Here is a 16,593-nt window from a genome sequence, read left to right as displayed (position 1 = left end):
GTGTGACTCCCTGAAGTCTGAGGTAGAGGAAAAAGGTACAAAATGCTTTAAGAACCTGGCGTGCGGAGGACCCGGGTTCGATTCCCGGCCAGGGCACACAGGAGAAGCGCCCATCTGCTTCTCCACCCCTCCCCCTCTCCTTCCTCTCTGTCTCTCTCTTCCCCTCCCGCAGCCAAGGCTCCATTGGAGCAAACATGGCCCGGGCGCTGGGGATGGCTCTGTGGCCTCTGCCTCAGGCGCTAGAGTGGCTCTGGTTGCAACATGGCGACGCCCCGGAGGGGCAGAGCATCGCCCCCTGGTGGGCAGAGCATCGCCCCATGGTGGGCATGCTGGGTGGATCCCGGTCGGGCGCATGCGGGAGTCTGTCTGACTGTCTCTCCCCGTTTCCAGCTTCAGAAAAATGAAAAAAAAAAATGCTTTAAGAAAAAGGCACAGCCGAGCTTTTGGGATTGATTTTATTTGGGCTTCTCACAGTGGTTAGAGCCACACTGTTTTCAGAACAATCACAGCACAGGAAATGCGTCACCGAGACTGCCCAGAAAGGTCTGACCAGCTGAATCTTATTGCTTAAAATACACATATTCACAATAACTGACAAATGGTGATGTGCCTCACATAGGAATGTGTTAGCATTTGCAAATCTGACTGTAGCACCAAACCCTCGACCAATCCACTCCCTCTCATTCATCTGGAAAACCAAACAATCAAATCTCCCTGGCCTCTTAACTAGACCCTCAACTCCCCATTTCCACCTCTCTCTGCACACAGGGAAGCCTCCTGGAGTGGGGACAGCCTGTGACTGCTGTAATCAAGCCCAGCTCCGCCAGTTCCATTATTTTCTTCAGCCTTAAGGGTAGGGTGCTGCAATAAACCTGAATACTCAGTTCCCCACTCTAACGGGGGAAGGAAACGAAGGGCCAGAGCTCATCCATTTGATCAGTTAACTGAAGGAGGATTCATTTTGGTAAAACTGGTTCTCCCTGGAGACACTTCAGTGAGTTGTTTGGGATTTTTTATTTTTAATGGTGGAAGGAAAGGCCACCGAGGGCTGCTGATGCTCCTGCCCACTCACGCCACACGCCGGCTGGCTTGCATGCACTGGACCGCAGCAGAGGGAGGTGAGCCCTGTGTCTGCCAAACCCTCCTAGCAATTCTGGGCAGGGCTGACATCTGGGCCACAGCTAGTCCAAGCTTGTCCCTGAAGATCCAATTAAGCTTCTGTCTAAAGTTCCACCTTCACCTTATGTCTCGAGTGGTTGTGAAAACCCCCGAGGGGGCTGATACCGAGGGCGAGGAGCAGCGGAGGGAGGCAGGCAGGTTCAGAGCACGTTTCCACTTACAGGGAACAGAACACAGGCCTCCGAGTGTCCACGGAGCAATGTGCAAATTGCAGTGATGGGTAGAGTACAACCTCTACTTCGAGGACAGTGTCTCTGGCAAACACTGGGGACTGCCGTCGACAATGCTGCTGAATACACCCGAGTACACAGTCAGACATTTGTTCAGTAAACAGTAAATGCATAAAATAAATTACCTTGAGAGGGCCATGTTTGCTCCAAACGTGTGGTTAATGTGAGCAGATGGCTGCCATTCAAAGTATATTCACAGGAAAACAGGGCTGGGGGCTCATACACAACGAACAGACACACACAGGTTATCCAAAACATTGTATACGGACTTCACTTTGTTCAACATGGATTTTGGTTTTGTGGGCTCCAAACGCAGACATTTGTTCACCTCACAGCCTTGGATTTGTCTATTTTTGTATACATATATATTTGTTTCCTCTCTTCACAACGTCAATGCCTAGTCTAAATGTCATTGTTCAAGAGGGGGAAGGACCAAACTCTTCATATGAACAGGGCTGGGCAGGGAATGTTCGTTTCGGCTGTTTGCTTTCTCCCTTCAGATTACTCCTACCAAAGCTCAACTGGTTATCTGAAGCCAAACTACGGTAATAAGGATCCAGTAACCCTTCACCCCCCTCCCTGGGCCACCAGACTCTTTACATAGGAGACAACAATGACTTGTTACCCCACTCACAAGGAGTAGGGAGGAGGGAAAAGGCATGAAAACCACAGATAACCAAGGTATCGTTTTCCAAGTGGTCAGTTAAAAACAAACAAACAAAAAAACGAAAAAAACTTATTCAGAATCAAGAGAAAATACTGTGAGAGCCAGGCTATGGGGCTGCCCTTCCTTAGGACCCACAGCCTTATTTGTTCATTTAACAGCGAGACATGAAGGCCCGCTGCCCGTGCTTGGGTGGGGGGCGGGCCTGGTCACAGAACACAGGGCAGCCGCGGCGGGAGCCTCCGCGCCCCGGAAGTCCCAGAGCTGCCTCCACCCGACCCACACGCAAACCATCTCCTCTGGCTGTCCGCGCCGGCTCTCTGCCAGCCCACCTGGGGAAGCACTGCAGGCTCCCCTTTTCCTAACAGAATTCTTCCTGCCCACTGGTGAAGTTGTTGTTTTCAACTCGCTTTTGTTCTTTTTACTTTTTTTTTTTTTTTTTAAGAAAACCTAGAGAAGGCAGTACACTCGTCCACACCTGAACCCATCTGCAGCCAGCCCGAGTGTGCGGCAGGGCCCCTCAAGGGTGCTGTGATGCTCCGACCTCATCACCTGGAGTTTGGGAACGCAGCAAGCCCTTACCCACCTCCCACACAGCTGCCTGTCAGCTCTCACCCCCCCACACAGGATTAGCCCACGTCCAGTTCTGCAGACACTGGCAGCGAGGGGGGACATCACCTGGGTCTCCGTGGGCTTCCTTCACCCACGGCTGAGACCCACTGCCTCTCCCGGACGACAGAGCAAGGATCTCTTACACTAACACCAGAGCAAAAATGCACACCATCACCAAGAGTCACCTCAGGGCACAGTTTCAGTCCCCTTCCTTGGGGACTTCCTAAACACACATCTCTGCCCCAGGCAGGTGGTGAGATGTGACTTGAAAAGGAGAAGGAGAGTGGGGCAGGGAATGAGGAATGAGTCACAGAACGACCTTCTCGGCCCTCCACAACACTGTGCTCCTGTGGGGAGAGGCGCCCACACCCCAAACGGTACCTGGAGACGTAGGAAAATGCAGGAACAAAGGGGGAAAAAGAAAGAAAGAAAAAAAGACTCAAGTGGCTGTACCACTTTCTCCGAAAGTCACTTAATGCTTGTTCCGTGGTTCTCCCCACACTGGTTGCTGTGCCAAGTCCTCAGGTGCAGGCAGGGCCTGCTCTAGCTGGGGGAGCTGCTGCTCTGGGAGTTTGGGGAGTCCTGCTCATTGATGGTGTTCAGCAGCAGGCACGCGGGTGGCCGTGGCAGGTGGGGGTGCCCGGGATCTCGGACCTGCTCCTCGGAGGGCTGGCAGAGGCCTTCCTCCTCATCACCGGGGGGCCGCACGTGGCAGCTGTCGCAGAAGTCCAAGGGTCCATCCAGAGCATCATCGATGAGTGTGTTGAACTCTTTGAGGTCGTCGTCATGGTGGCCCCGGTTGCACACACACACCTCAATGCCCGAGTCACCCGTGAAGCGGCGATGTCTGCCAGGCGTCTTTTCCTTGCTGTCAGGGAGGGCGCTGCCCTGGTGGCAGCTGTAATCTTTCAGCAGCTCCTCCTTACACTCGGAATCCTTGTCCAGGAAACCCCCAGGGGCCAGCTCCCCCAGGCCAGCCACCGAGCTGCTGGGCTCCATTCCAGTGGCTTTGGTGGCTGCCAGGTTGGCTGGCACTTCGGAGCTGGAGGGTTCAGGGTCAGCAATGATGCTTGGCGGTCTTGTGCTGCTTCTGCTGGGCCCAGACAAGGGGCTGCTCTGCGCCCCCTGGGAGCCCCTGGTGGGATCGGCGCCTGGGGGGCTGCCGCCTGCAGGAACACACTGTGCAGACAGCTGCTGCTGCTGTAGCTGGAAGGCACTGTATGGTGGGGGAGGAGTTGGAGGTCGGTTCACCACTTCCTCATAAGGAGGTAGTAAGTAGTTTGGCAAAAACCCTGAAATGGGGAGGTAGGGAGGAGAAATTACTGCACTGGCAATTGTTAGGACAGAGACACTAAATATAAGTCTCTTCCCACCCCCAGCATAACCACCGAGTGAGAGCTACAGCTCTTGGTCTTGGGCAGGGCAGAGGGCTGTGGGAGAAACCCAATCTAGCTTCTTGACACCCGAGATCCCCTAAAGCTGCCTCACAGGCAGACTTCTGTCTGTCTGGTCTGGAGTGAAGCAGAGGGTCATGCCAATGTGGTGGGTGGCCAGAAGGTCATTTCTTCCTGGAATGGACCCATTTCCAAATGCACACACGTCTCACGTCTCAGTCACTGTCCTCCATCCACGTCCCATGGGCCTCAGGGTCAGGGACCAGAATTTAAGATTCTCTGATCACTTCTTTCTTCCCCCGCCCTTACTGATATTTGCCAAGCAGAAAGCCTTTTCCTGGAAGATTAGAACTCTATGTTGTCTTTCACTCTAGCGTGGCTGGAGGTGGTCTGGAAAGACAAGGCAAACCTCATCCTGACTCAGATCAAGAGCAGGTGGTTTAGGCCTGACCTGTGGTGGCGCAGTGAATAAAGCGTCGACCTGGAAATGCTGAGGTCGCCGGTTCGAAACCCTGGGCTTGCCTGGTCAAGGCACATATGGGAGTTGATGCATCCAGCTCCTCCCCCCTTCTCTCTCTCTGTCTCTCTCTCTTCTCTTTCCCTCTCTGTCTCTCTCCCTCTCTCTCTCTTCTCTAAAAATAAAAAAAATAAAAAAAAATAAAAAAGAGCAGGTGGTTTACCAGCAAAGCATAGGATAAAGGGCCTGTCATCCAAGGTGTATTAAGAACATGCCAGGAGAGTTATCATTTGTGTTGAATGCCTTCAGGCACTGATAATTTAACTATAATATAAGAACAATTGTTAGCAGTTATTGAGCAATTACTATATGCCAGGTACTGTGCTAAATACTTAATCCTTCTACAGGTGAAATCCCACATTGTGATCACTTTTTTCTATAGAACACACTGCAGAATGGCTTTGGACAAGCTGCACAGCTAGGCCTCCACCGACTCTTTGAGAAGTCATAGGTATGGAGGCCCAGGGAAGTCAGGGGAGTGCCCTTCATTGAGTCACTCAGCAAGTCCAAATGTCACCAACACCTCCCCTTTCATGGCAGCCTCTGCTCAGCATATAACAGGCAGTAAACAAAATGGGAGGATTTGTGACCACTGAACTCTAATTTTTTTTTTTGTATTTTTCCGAAGTTGGAAACAGGGAGGCAGTCAGACAGACTCCCGCATGTGCCTGACCAGGATCCACCCGGCATGCCCACCAGGGGGCGATGCTCCACCCATCTTGGGGCGTTGCTCTGCCACAACCAGAGCCACTCCAGAGCCTGGGGCAGAGGCCACAGAGCCATCCTCAGCACCCGGGCCATCTTTGCTCCAATGGAGCCTTGGCTGCAGGAGGGGAAGAGAGAGACAGAGAGGAAGGAGGGGGTGAGGGGTGGAGAAGCAGATGGGCGCTTCTGTGTGCCCTGGCTGGGAATCGAACCCGGGACTCCTGCACGCCAGGCCAACGCTCTACCACTGAGCCAACTGGCCAAGGCTGAACTCTAAATCTTAATTCACTCACATCATACACAATCCAACCCCCTGCCTAAAAAAATCTGCTAAATGGGGTGGGGGGAGGGGGTAGAGGGATTGAGCAAAAACAAAAAATACTCATAGACACAGATTGCCGGGGAGTGAGGGGAAGAGGAGGTGGAGTAGGGAACAGGGGGATAAATGGTGACGGAAGGAGACTTGACTTGGGGTGGTGAGCACACAATTCGGTGTACAGATGATCTGTTGTAGAACTGGGCACCTGAAACCTGTATAATTATGTTAAACAATGTCACCTCAATAAATTCAATACAAAGGGAAAAAAATCTGCCAAAGAAGCAGAGTCCTGGTCAGAACCAGCCAGGAGAGATTTGGAATGGCCCTGGGCTTCAAGGAGCTGCAGCCACAGCACTGGCTCCTCTACGCTAAATGGGACCGCTCCCAAGTCCTGTTCTTTGAAAACTCTGCTCTGCACTGGGCAAGGAGGCAAACCCCCAGTGCCCATGCCTCGGAGCCCTAGCCAATGACACGCTCGGTTTGTGTGTCCTGCGCTCCCCAGGGCGGGGCTGGGTGCTTTGGGTGTACGTACTGAAATAAAATGGCAGCGCTGAGTAATTGTGGGCTTCCCGGTAGGCAATCAGGTTGATTTCATGTTGCCGCTGCTGGGCCTGAAGGCGGTGCTTGGCTCGGCGGTGGTGGCAGACGCAGCAGCAGCTCAGGATGATGATGATGGTCCACACCAGCCAGAACCCTGGAGGAGGGGAAGGAAGACAGAAAGGCAGGGGCAGTGAACACCAGTCAGGGGGCAGAGTTTGGAACAGGGAGATCCCTGGCAGTGCCACCTGGTAGGAGCCCACACTGTCAGGCCTCACTCAGTGAATTCACACTTAGAACCTGCATTCAGTTTTCATAAATGTCTGTGCCAGAGGGAAAGACACGTGGCAGGGAAGAGGGCAGGACTATAAGTGACAGTGAAGGAGGTCACTCACTCTGGGAGCCTCCAGTGACAACAGGGGAAGGGAACGCAACTCTCCAGCACCATTGGTCCTCCCATATTTTAGGTTTGGTGGGCATTATATATGCTCCCCATTTATTCATTTATGTTTATTGATCAATCAATTGATTTTAGAGAGAGGAAGGGAGAGAGAAAGAAAGGCAGAAACATCTATCTGTTTCTATATGTGCCCTGACCAGGGATCAAACTGGCAATTCCTACATATCAGGATGGTGCTCCAACCAACCAAGCTATCTGGCCAGGGCAAATATGTGCCCTTTTTAGGACAGCATGCCCTTCCTCACTCTCGCTTTAAACAAATAAATAAATGTAATGTTTATTGTACTGACTTGAGAGAGAGAGGAAGAGAGGGACAGGAACATTGACCTGCTCCTGTGTGTACTCTGACCAGGGACTGAACTGGCAACCTCTGCACTTCAAAATGATGTTCTAACCAACTAAGCTATCCGACCAGGGCTTCTCTCTTTAAAAAAAAAAAAAAAAAAAATTTAAGAGTTTATTTGAATAAAAGTTGACTCAAATTTGGCAGCGATAAACCAGAAGTGGTTGGGAACAACCCACTGGAAGAAGTTGGGGAAAAGACTTTCATAGAGAAAAGGAAGGACATATCTGATTGGCTGTAGCTTAAGCATTTGCATTATTTGGAAAAGGCTGGTTGGTTGTACTCGGTAGGTACTGATTTCCTCACCTTGAGGTGTTCGCAGGCTCAGGCTTTGCTTTGTCTACATTGGCTGCTAAGGTCTTCCTATCTGAAGAGATCTCTGAGAAAATGCTTCACCTTCTTAGTGCCCATCTTCTCCCATAGAAACTGCTCTCAGGCTGACTTCCTGCAGCTGACTCCAGGCTGCTCGCCAAAAGCAAAGCGCCTCTCAAAACCCCAACTCAGCTGATTAGCTGCTGCAAGGGGACCTCGGAAGGGCTGCCTCATAAATACATTCTCAGGTTTCTCCTGATACCACCAAAAAGATCTGGGCTTTTCTCTCCCGTGTATGTCTCTATAACAGAAGAGCCCCTTCTGTTACAGTAGAGGTGGAAAATTCTAATTGCCTCAAGTCCATGTCTTCCCTAGGGAGTGCAAATGACTTCCTCAGCTCTTGATATAATCTGGTACAATTCCATCTCCTAAGGTCACACAAAGAATCCACTCCCACCTCCTTCTGCCCTGCTGTGGCCTTAGACTCAGGGCAATGAGCGGCCTCCCCTTCTTCTTCCCTGCTCCAGAGAGGGCGAGAGGAACAGGGGAGAAGGCCCACGGCCCTCTTTGCCCCAGCTGCATTATTTCTTCTCATTTCCCACTGGTTCGCTTGGATAGTTACTCAGAATATCTTGGCAAAACCCAATATAAGACCCTTCTCCAAATTTCAAATGTATGCAGAAAAGTACCATTTAAAATTTTATTTATTGATTTTAGAGAGAGAGGAAAAGAGAGAGAAAGACACAGAAACATCAATCTGTTCCTGTATGTGCCTTCACCAGGGATTGAACCTGCAACCCAGGCAATACAGGACGATGCTCTAACCAACTAAAGTATCCAGTCAGGGCCTAAAATTTTTCTTTAATTAATGAACAATTGCAAAACATAAAGATAGTGACTTTAAGTAGTGAGATTAAGATAAACTTTAATTTTCCCAGTTATTTTCTTCTTTCAAATTATAAACCAGAGCCTGACCAGGCGGTGGCGCAGTGAATAGAGCATTGGACTGGGATGCGGAGGACCCAGCTTCAAGACCCTGAGGTCGCCAGCTTGAGCACGGGCTCATCTGGCTTGAGCAAAAGCTCACCAGCGTGGACCCAAGGTCGCTGGCTCCAGCAAGGGGTTACTCGGTCTGCTGAAGATCCGCGGTCAAGGGACATATGAGAAAGCAATCAATGAACAACTAAGGTGTCGCAGCAAAAAAACGGATGATTGATGCTTCTCATCTCTCTCCGTTCCTGTCTGTCTGTCCCTATCTATCCCTCTCTCTGACTCTATCTCTGTCCCTGGATTTAAAAAAATAAAAAATAAAAAATAAATATATTATATATATAAAAACTGGAAACAAAGTAAAATAAAATATCTCTGATTAATTTGATTTCTGCTGGCTTTTACTTTAAAACTTAATAAATTTCTGGATGGGTTTTTAAATTCCTCTGGAAATATAGTCATACAATAAAATAACATGAGTAATTAAAAATTTATTCATATACTAAAAAGCATATTACAAGACAGTAAAGTATGGTCCTAATTTTTACTTTAAATATATAAACATCCAGAGGAATGCTCTAGAAGGTAATCATGAGGTTATTCCAGGATAACAGGGCAATAGATTTTCTGGTTTCAGCTCCCTTGGTTTTTTCTTTTGTTAAGTTTTGTGTTTTTTTGCTTGTATTCATTTCCTAATTTTTCTAAGATAAACATGTACTTCTTTGAAATTAAAAAATTTATCTGAAAAATAATTTTAAAGGTGAGTTAAGTGAGAATAGATTATATTCTTGTTCATTTGTTCTCATTCCTGAATAACTTCAATATTTTTCCATTACAAACACTACATCTATTTTTTATCATCTGCTTTCTAGTTATAAATCTGTGTTAAGAATCTGTTAAGTATTTCCATATGTATCTCTTGCCGGACTGAGTTAACATTGTTGTGTTGTTTTTTAACTCCCTTCTCCTTACATACAAACTTATAAATGAATAGAATCCTGACTTTTTTTCTGTTTGTATCAAAATACAATATTCTGAAAGATCCCTCTGACACTGAGGGTGTAGCCCCTAGCAACAGCTCTCCCAAAACTACCTTTACAGGCTCCGGCAAGCTGGGTGACACCTAACTGCTTGCGGGCCATGTACCTGTTCAAAGGGAATTTCTGTGGAGGCCTGGCAGCAGGACAACAGGTGGAGGGCAGTGGGCAGAGGACTCTCCCCTTTCCCCATCAGCAGAAAGAAAAATCTAACCCCTAACCAGAGAACATAAACGCAAGTTGAAGTTAGGAGTCTCCCTTGTGGTCCCCTTTCCCAGATTCACTATTGACATTTGCTTAATTGAACTTACACTCCTCTCCTGCTGCTGGCTGACTGAAGACGCGACAGACACTGTTAGAGGAGCCCTCAGAGAACGGTGCTAAGGCCAGAAAGTAGCTCCGGGAGTGAACTGGCTACCTACTGCCATCCTATGCCATCTCCTCGAGCCCCTGCACTCAGTGTGCTCAGCTCTCAGCCTCCTAGGGTGGCGCTACGGGCAGCGAGGCAGCACAGCCAGCCCAGTGCCTTCTGCTGAAGAGCCTGACTCCAAATGCATTCCTTTTATTTTTTAAGCTAGAGACAGAGAGAGGGACAGACAGGGACAGATAGACAGGAAGGGAGAGAGATAAGAAACATCAATTCTTCGTTGCAGCACCTTAGTTGTTCATTGATTGCTTTCTCATATGTACCTTGACTGGGGGGCTACAGCAGACTGAGTGACCCCTTGCTCAAGCCAGCAACCTTGGGCTTAAGCCAGAGACCATGGGGTCATGTCTATGATTCCATGCTCGAGCTAGTGACCCCTGATCAAGCTGGTGAGCCCGTGCTCAAGCCAGATGAGCCCACGCTCAAGCTGGGGATCTCAGAGTTTTAGACCTGGGTTTCAGCATCGCAGGCTAATGCTTTATCCACTGCATCACCACCTTGTCAGGCTCCAAATGTATTTCAAAGCTGAAAAGATTCTGGGTTGAACACTCTTTTTATATTACCTATATTTTTCTTACTTTTCCCAGCATAATCTCACAATCCTTCATATTTCTGTTACTTGATAATTTACAAAGTACACTCTCCCATTAGATAATCAGCATTTAACTCTAGGATATTTTACTTACCGAGTTATTTTTTCGGTAGTTTCTTAACAAAAGGTAAACCAACTTTTAACTTTTATAATGCAAGGTAATATTTCTCAGCTTTTATAACATGCTTTAAAAAAAACAACCATGCTTTTTAATTTTTTTTTTTAAACAGGGACAGAAAGAGAGTCAGAGAGAGGGATGGATAAAGACAGACAGGAACAGAGAGAGATGAGAAGCATCAATTATCAGTTTTTCGTTGCGACACCTTAGTTGTTCAATGATTGCTTTCTCGTATGTGCCTTGACAGCGGGCCTTCAGCAGACTGAGTAACCCCTTGCTCAAGCCAGCAACCTTGGGTCCAAGCTGGTGAGCTTTTGCTCAAGCCAGATGAGCCCACACTCAAGCTGGCGACCTTGGGGTCTCGAACCTGGGTCCTCCGCATCCCAGTCCGACGTTCTATCTACTGCGCCAGATAGAACTAAATTCTATCTGGTCAGGCTAAATTTTATTTTTTGTTGGGGGGGGGGGAGAGAGAGAGAGAGAGAGAGAGACAGGAAAGGAAAGAGATGAGAAGCATCAACTCATAGCTGTGTCACTTTGGTTGTTCACTGATTGCTTCTCATACACGCCTTGACCTGGGGGCTCCAGCTGAACCAGTGACCCCCTGCTTACGCCAGTGATCTTGGGCTTTAAGGCTCAAGCCAATGATCTTGGGATTATGTTGATGATCCTGTGCTCAAGCCAAAAACATTGGGGTTTCAAACCTGGGATCTCAGCATTGCATGTCAATGCTCTATCCACTGTGCTACCACCATTCAGGCAAAGACCCATGCTTTTATTTTTATTTATTTATTATTTTTTGTTGTTTTGGGGTTTTTTGGGGTTTTTTTGGTGACAGCCAGAGTCAGACAGAGGGACAGATAGGGACAGACAGGAAGGGAGAGAGATGAGAAGCATAAATTCTTCATTGCGGCACCTTAGTTGTTCATTGATTGTTTTCTCATATGTGCCTTGACCGGGGGGCTACAGCAGACCAAGTGACTCCTTGCTCAAGCCAGCGACCTTAGGCTCAAGTTGGTGAGCCCTGCTCAAACCAGATGAGCCTGCGCTCAACCTGGCAACCCTGGGGTCTTGAACCTGGGTCTTCCAGGTCCCAGTCTAATGCTCTATCCACTGCGCCACCGCCTGGTCAGGCAAAGACCCATGCTTTTAAAATGGAGAAAGAAATCTCATGCATTGGTTTTCAAACTGGCCAAATATTACTGGATTTACCCTGCTCTGGGCCTGTGAATAAGTTGAACTCTCTGGCCCCCTTTGGATTGGATGAAGCTTTCAGACTGGTTCAAAACTAATGAGTTGGGATTGAAAATAACCTGTGTCTCTTAGAGACCAGAACATTTCTTTCTGATGTGAGATCATCCATGAGTCTTCCATTTGCCATGGCAACTGGCAACATTCCAGACTGTGACTTCAGGGTCAATCTGGCCCCGGAGAATGATGAAGTAGGAACAAAACTCCCAAGCAACCTGCAATGAATATACTGTAGGGTGAGTGAGAAGTAAACCTATTGTTTTAGTCTACTAGGATGTTGGACTTGTTTGTTACTGCAGCATGACCTAGACTTCCTGACGGATGCAGTATGTTTAAAGGCTTTTTTAATCAAGAGGATTTAAAGGGTTCATCAGATTCTTCGGTGGATCCTAGATTCAGAAAAAGGCTGAGATCCACTGAACTAGAAGTATAATAGAAAAAAAAGGCTTTTTTTCTAAAAGAAAAAAAGAAAAAATTAGGCAGGTCAGAAGGTATTTGTGTGGATCAGAAGTGGGAGAAAACTAACTTGGGAGCAGAATGGGTCTAGTGGTAATAATGCAGGATTAGTAAAGGTTCAGAAAAGACCCCTAATGAGATGGGTCCAGGTCACAGAGGGTCTCAAATATGCGTATTTACTTTCCACCTGAGAATGCCCTTCATGGAGCAGAGAGAGCAAAGAAAAACCAAGACCGGGGGAGGCCAGGAGCATACTCAAGGCCAAGGAATGAACTTGGACCTCCCAGTTCTCATCCCAGGGCTCTTTCCACTCACCTGGCTCCATTCTGCAGGGAGAGGTCAGAGTTGGGAATTTCTGCTCCTGAAATAATTTGGGGGAACTTCAATCAGGTATTAGTTTCCCCTGGTTTGGGCTTGAATGAGAAACTGGGGAATGTTTCTAGACAGTAGAATTTCCCTGAGATGACATGAAACAGATTATTAGCAAATCCAGTTAACACTGCCCAGATTTTCACATACTGTATTAATGTTCTTGTAAGTTTTAGTTTGTCCTAAGATAACCATTGTTGAGCTGCTCTTAAAGAAGGCCTACATCTCTTGCCACTGAGCAAAGGGAAGAGTGTGGAGCTGGGGCCTCCTTCTAAGTCCCAACTGGACCCCCGTTCCCTAGTGGTCTGGGCTTCAGGACAAAGACAGGTTGATCAGTAGCAGATAGGCTGGTTTTCCAGTGAATTTAGCCAAGGATAGAACCTAGAAGCAGACCTTGTACTTGCTTCTTTTTTTTTTTTCTGAAGTGAGAAGCAGGGAGGCAGAGAGACAGACTCCTGCATGCACCTGACTGGGATCCACCTGGCATGCCCACCAGGGGGCGATGCTCTGCCCCTCTGGGGCATTGCTCCGTTGCAACCAGAGCCATTCTAGCAGCTGAGGTGGAGGCCATGGTGCCATCCTCAGCGCCTGGGCCAACTTTGCTCCAGTGGAGCCTTGGCTGCGGGAAGGGAAGAGAGAGATAGAAAGGAGAGGGGGCTCCTAATGAGATCCCACTTAATGGAAAGTAGAAGGCATTGTTGTCTGACCCTCACAAAACTAACCATCCTGGGAGCCATTCTAGTCAAAGCAGTGTCCAACAACCTTAAAAGGGAGACTATCGAGACTGGTCCCTATGGAATTGTACCAACTTTTTAAATCTTTTTGCTAGATTTCACAAATAAGGAAGAGCTTAAAAAAAAAACTTAATGAGAGAAACACACAGGGAAGACAAGCAGGCTCTCCTTCCCAAACACACACCTACCCATAGATTACAGTCCCCGATGACTTTTAAATTTGTGATCTCGCCTGACCAGGCGGTGGCGCAGTGAATAGAGCTTCGAACTAGGATGTGGAAGGACCCCAAGGTTGCCAGCTTGAGCGCGGGCTCATCTGGCTTGAACAAACAAAAAAAAAAGCTCACCAGCTTGGACCCAAGGTTGCTGGCTCGAGCAAGGGGTTACTCAGTCTGTTGAAGGCCCGCAGTGAAGGCACATATGAGAAAGTAATCAATGAACAACTAAGGTGTTGCAATGAAAAACTGATGATTGATGCTTCTCATCTCTCTCTGTCTGTCCTTATCTATCCCTCTCTCTGACTCTCTCTCTGTCCCTGTAAAAATAATAAATAAATAAGTAACAAGAATTTTTTTTTTTTTTTTTTTTTTTCATTTTTCTGAAGCTGGAAACAGGGAGAGACAGTCAGACAGACTCCCGCATGCGCCCGACCGGGATCCACCCGGCCCGCCCACCAGGGGCGGTGCTCTGCCCCCCAGGGGGCGATGCTCTGCCCATCCTGGGGGTCGCCATATTGCGACCAGAGCCACTCTAGCGCCTGAGGCAGAGGCCACAGAGCCATGCCCAGCGCCCGGGCCATCTCTGCTCCAATGGAGCCTTGGCTGCGGGAGGGGAAGAGAGAGACAGAGAGGAAAGCGCGGCGGAGGGGTGGAGAAGCAAATGGGCGCTTCTCCTGTGTGCCCTGGCCGGGAATCGAACCCGGGTCCTCCGCACGCTAGGCCGACGCTCTACCGCTGAGCCAACCGGCCAGGGCAAGAATTTTAAAATAAATAAATAAATAAATTTGTGATCTCACAGTGGGGAGCATTTGTCATATTAAGCAAAATGGAAATATGTTTATAAAAACAATCACAGTCGAATGTAGGTACTGAGTCATGTGCCCCAGAGTTCACAATAAACTTGGGAAAACACCACTCCCCAACTGGCAGGAAATTCCTCATTAGGAAGCCAAAGCACACTGTAAAATAGCTCTCCTTTTACACACCGGTGGGTGACCCCTTTTGAACTCTCAGTAGGAGATCCTGCCACTGCCACTGTGGGAAAGGCCTGGATTTGGGAAATGAGGACTTCAGAGGAATTGCCACATCACCTGAAAGACTAGATAAGTTTCCTAGAAGCACGACTGCAAAAGAAGAGAAGAGAAGAGAAGAGAAGAGAAGAGAAGAGAAGAGAAGAGAAGAGAAGAGAAGAGAAGAGAAGAGAAGGGCTGACAACCTGTTTCCAATCCCAGCTCACACATCTCCTAGCTTGGTGACCTCAGTCATTTTTTTAATTCCCTCATCTGTAAAATGGGGATAATAATGCCCTCCTACCTAATTGGTCATTGTGAGGAAAATTAGCTAATACATGCAGAGTATTCAGAACCATGCCTGGTATAGAGTAAGTTCTCTAGCTTATTATTACTATTGTTACAGGCATGGCCATAAAAAAGCAAGAGTGAGGAAGTAAAAAAAATAAATAAAAAGGCAAGTACAGGCCCTGGCCAGTTGGCTCAGTGGTAAAGCATCAGCCTGGCATGTGAAAGTTCCAGGTTCAATTCCCAACCAAGGCACACAGAAGTGTCTTTCTGCTTCTCTACCCTTCCCCCTCTCCTTTCTCTCTATCTCTCTCTTCCCTTCCCGCAGCCAAGGCTCCACTGGAGCAAAGTTGGCCCAGGCGCTGAGGATGGCACCATGGCCTCCACCTCAGCTGCTAGAATGGCTCTGGTTGCAATGGAGCAATGCCCCAGAGGGGCAGAGCATCGCCCCCTGGTGGGCATGCCAGGTGGATCCCAGTCAGGTGCATGCAGGAGTCTGTCTCTCTGCCTCCCTGCTTCTCACTTCAGAAAAAAAAAAAAGAAGCAAGTACAAGGTCTGCTTCTAGGTTCTATCCTTGGCTAAATTCACTGGAAAACCAGCCTATCTGCTACTGATCAACCTGTCTTTGTCCTGAAGCCCAGACCACTAGGGAATGGGGGTCCAGTTGGGTCTTAGAAGGAGGCCCCAGCTCCACACTCTTCCCTTTGCTCAGTGGCAAGAGCTGTAGGCCTTCTTTAAGAGCAGCTCAACAATGGTTATCTTAAGACAAACTAAAACTTACAAGAACATTAATACAGTATGTGAAAATCTGGGCAGTGTTAACTGGATTTGCTAATAATCTGTTTCATGTCATCTCAGGGAAATTCTACTGTCTAGAAACATTCCCCAGTTTCTCATTCAAGCCCAAACCAGGGGAAACTAATACCTGATTGAAGTTCCCCCAAATTATTTCAGGAGCAGAAATTCCCAACTCTGACCTCTCCCTGCAGAATGGAGCCAGGTGAGTGGAAAGAGCCCTGGGATGAGAACTGGGAGGTCCAAGTTCATTCCTTGGCCTTGAGTATGCTCCTGGCCTCCCCCGGTCTTGGTTTTTCTTTGCTCTCTCTGCTCCAAGAAGGGCATTCCCAGGTGGAAAGTAAATATGCATATTTGAGACCCTCTGTGACCTGGGCCCACCACCCTTCTAGCCTGGTACTTGGCGTTCTGGAAGGCTTTGGAGTGAGGAGCACGAACCCTACTGCTCAGCTACATACCCCTGCTCCAGAGACACGGGGGGATATGCATACCTAGCAGGGTTTCCTTAAGGTGAAGACCTTACTTACTTTGTGCCTGGCACCAGGACACTTCTGTGCACATTACCACCTTATTATTACCCATTTCTTCCCAATCAAGCCCCAGGGGAAAGGTTACCATTGTGATCCATTCTGTTCTTTCTCATGGGTCCTTGCTCTATGGCAGGGGTCCCCAAACTTTTTACACAGGGGGCTAGTTCACTGTCCCTCAGACTGTTGGAGGGCCGGACTATAAAAAAAACTATGAACAAATCCCTATGCACACTGCACATATCTTATTTTAAAGTAAAAAAACAAAACGGGAACAAATACAATATTTAAAATAAAGAACAAGTAAATTTAAATCAACAAACTGACCACTATTTCAATGGGAACTATGGGCCTGCTTTTGGCTAATGAGATGGTCAATGTCCGGTTCCATATTTGTCACTGCTAGCCGTAACAAGTGATATGACGCGCTTCCAGAGCCGTGACGCGTACATCCCGCGTCACCGGAAGTAGTACTGTACGTGAGCAATGCCGTGCTTTGAGGACCACC

At 48.1% G+C, this 16,593-nt stretch overlaps 1 protein-coding gene across 2 annotated transcripts in view; it reads right to left on the bottom strand.

Moving 5' to 3' along the window:
• Window positions 1-438: 438 nt before the first annotated feature.
• WBP1L (WW domain binding protein 1 like) overlaps window positions 439-16,593 on the bottom strand; it is a 74,790-nt gene continuing 58,635 nt past the window's right edge. For both annotated transcript variants that reach the window (XM_066240296.1, XM_066240297.1), the window contains exons 3-4: window positions 6,153-6,314; window positions 439-3,977 (exon numbers count right to left, since the gene is read on the bottom strand). In XM_066240296.1, the coding sequence (XP_066096393.1) occupies window positions 3,229-3,977; window positions 6,153-6,314 (911 nt within the window). In that variant the 3' untranslated portion in view covers window positions 439-3,228. The remainder of the gene's footprint in view (window positions 3,978-6,152; window positions 6,315-16,593) is intronic.

This window comes from Saccopteryx bilineata, chromosome 7 (assembly GCF_036850765.1).
Source record: "Saccopteryx bilineata isolate mSacBil1 chromosome 7, mSacBil1_pri_phased_curated, whole genome shotgun sequence".
In the NCBI taxonomy this organism is placed as follows: Eukaryota; Metazoa; Chordata; class Mammalia; order Chiroptera; family Emballonuridae; genus Saccopteryx; species Saccopteryx bilineata.
The sequence above is the reverse complement of the archived record's forward strand: the minus strand, read 5'-3'. Positions and strand labels throughout refer to the sequence as shown.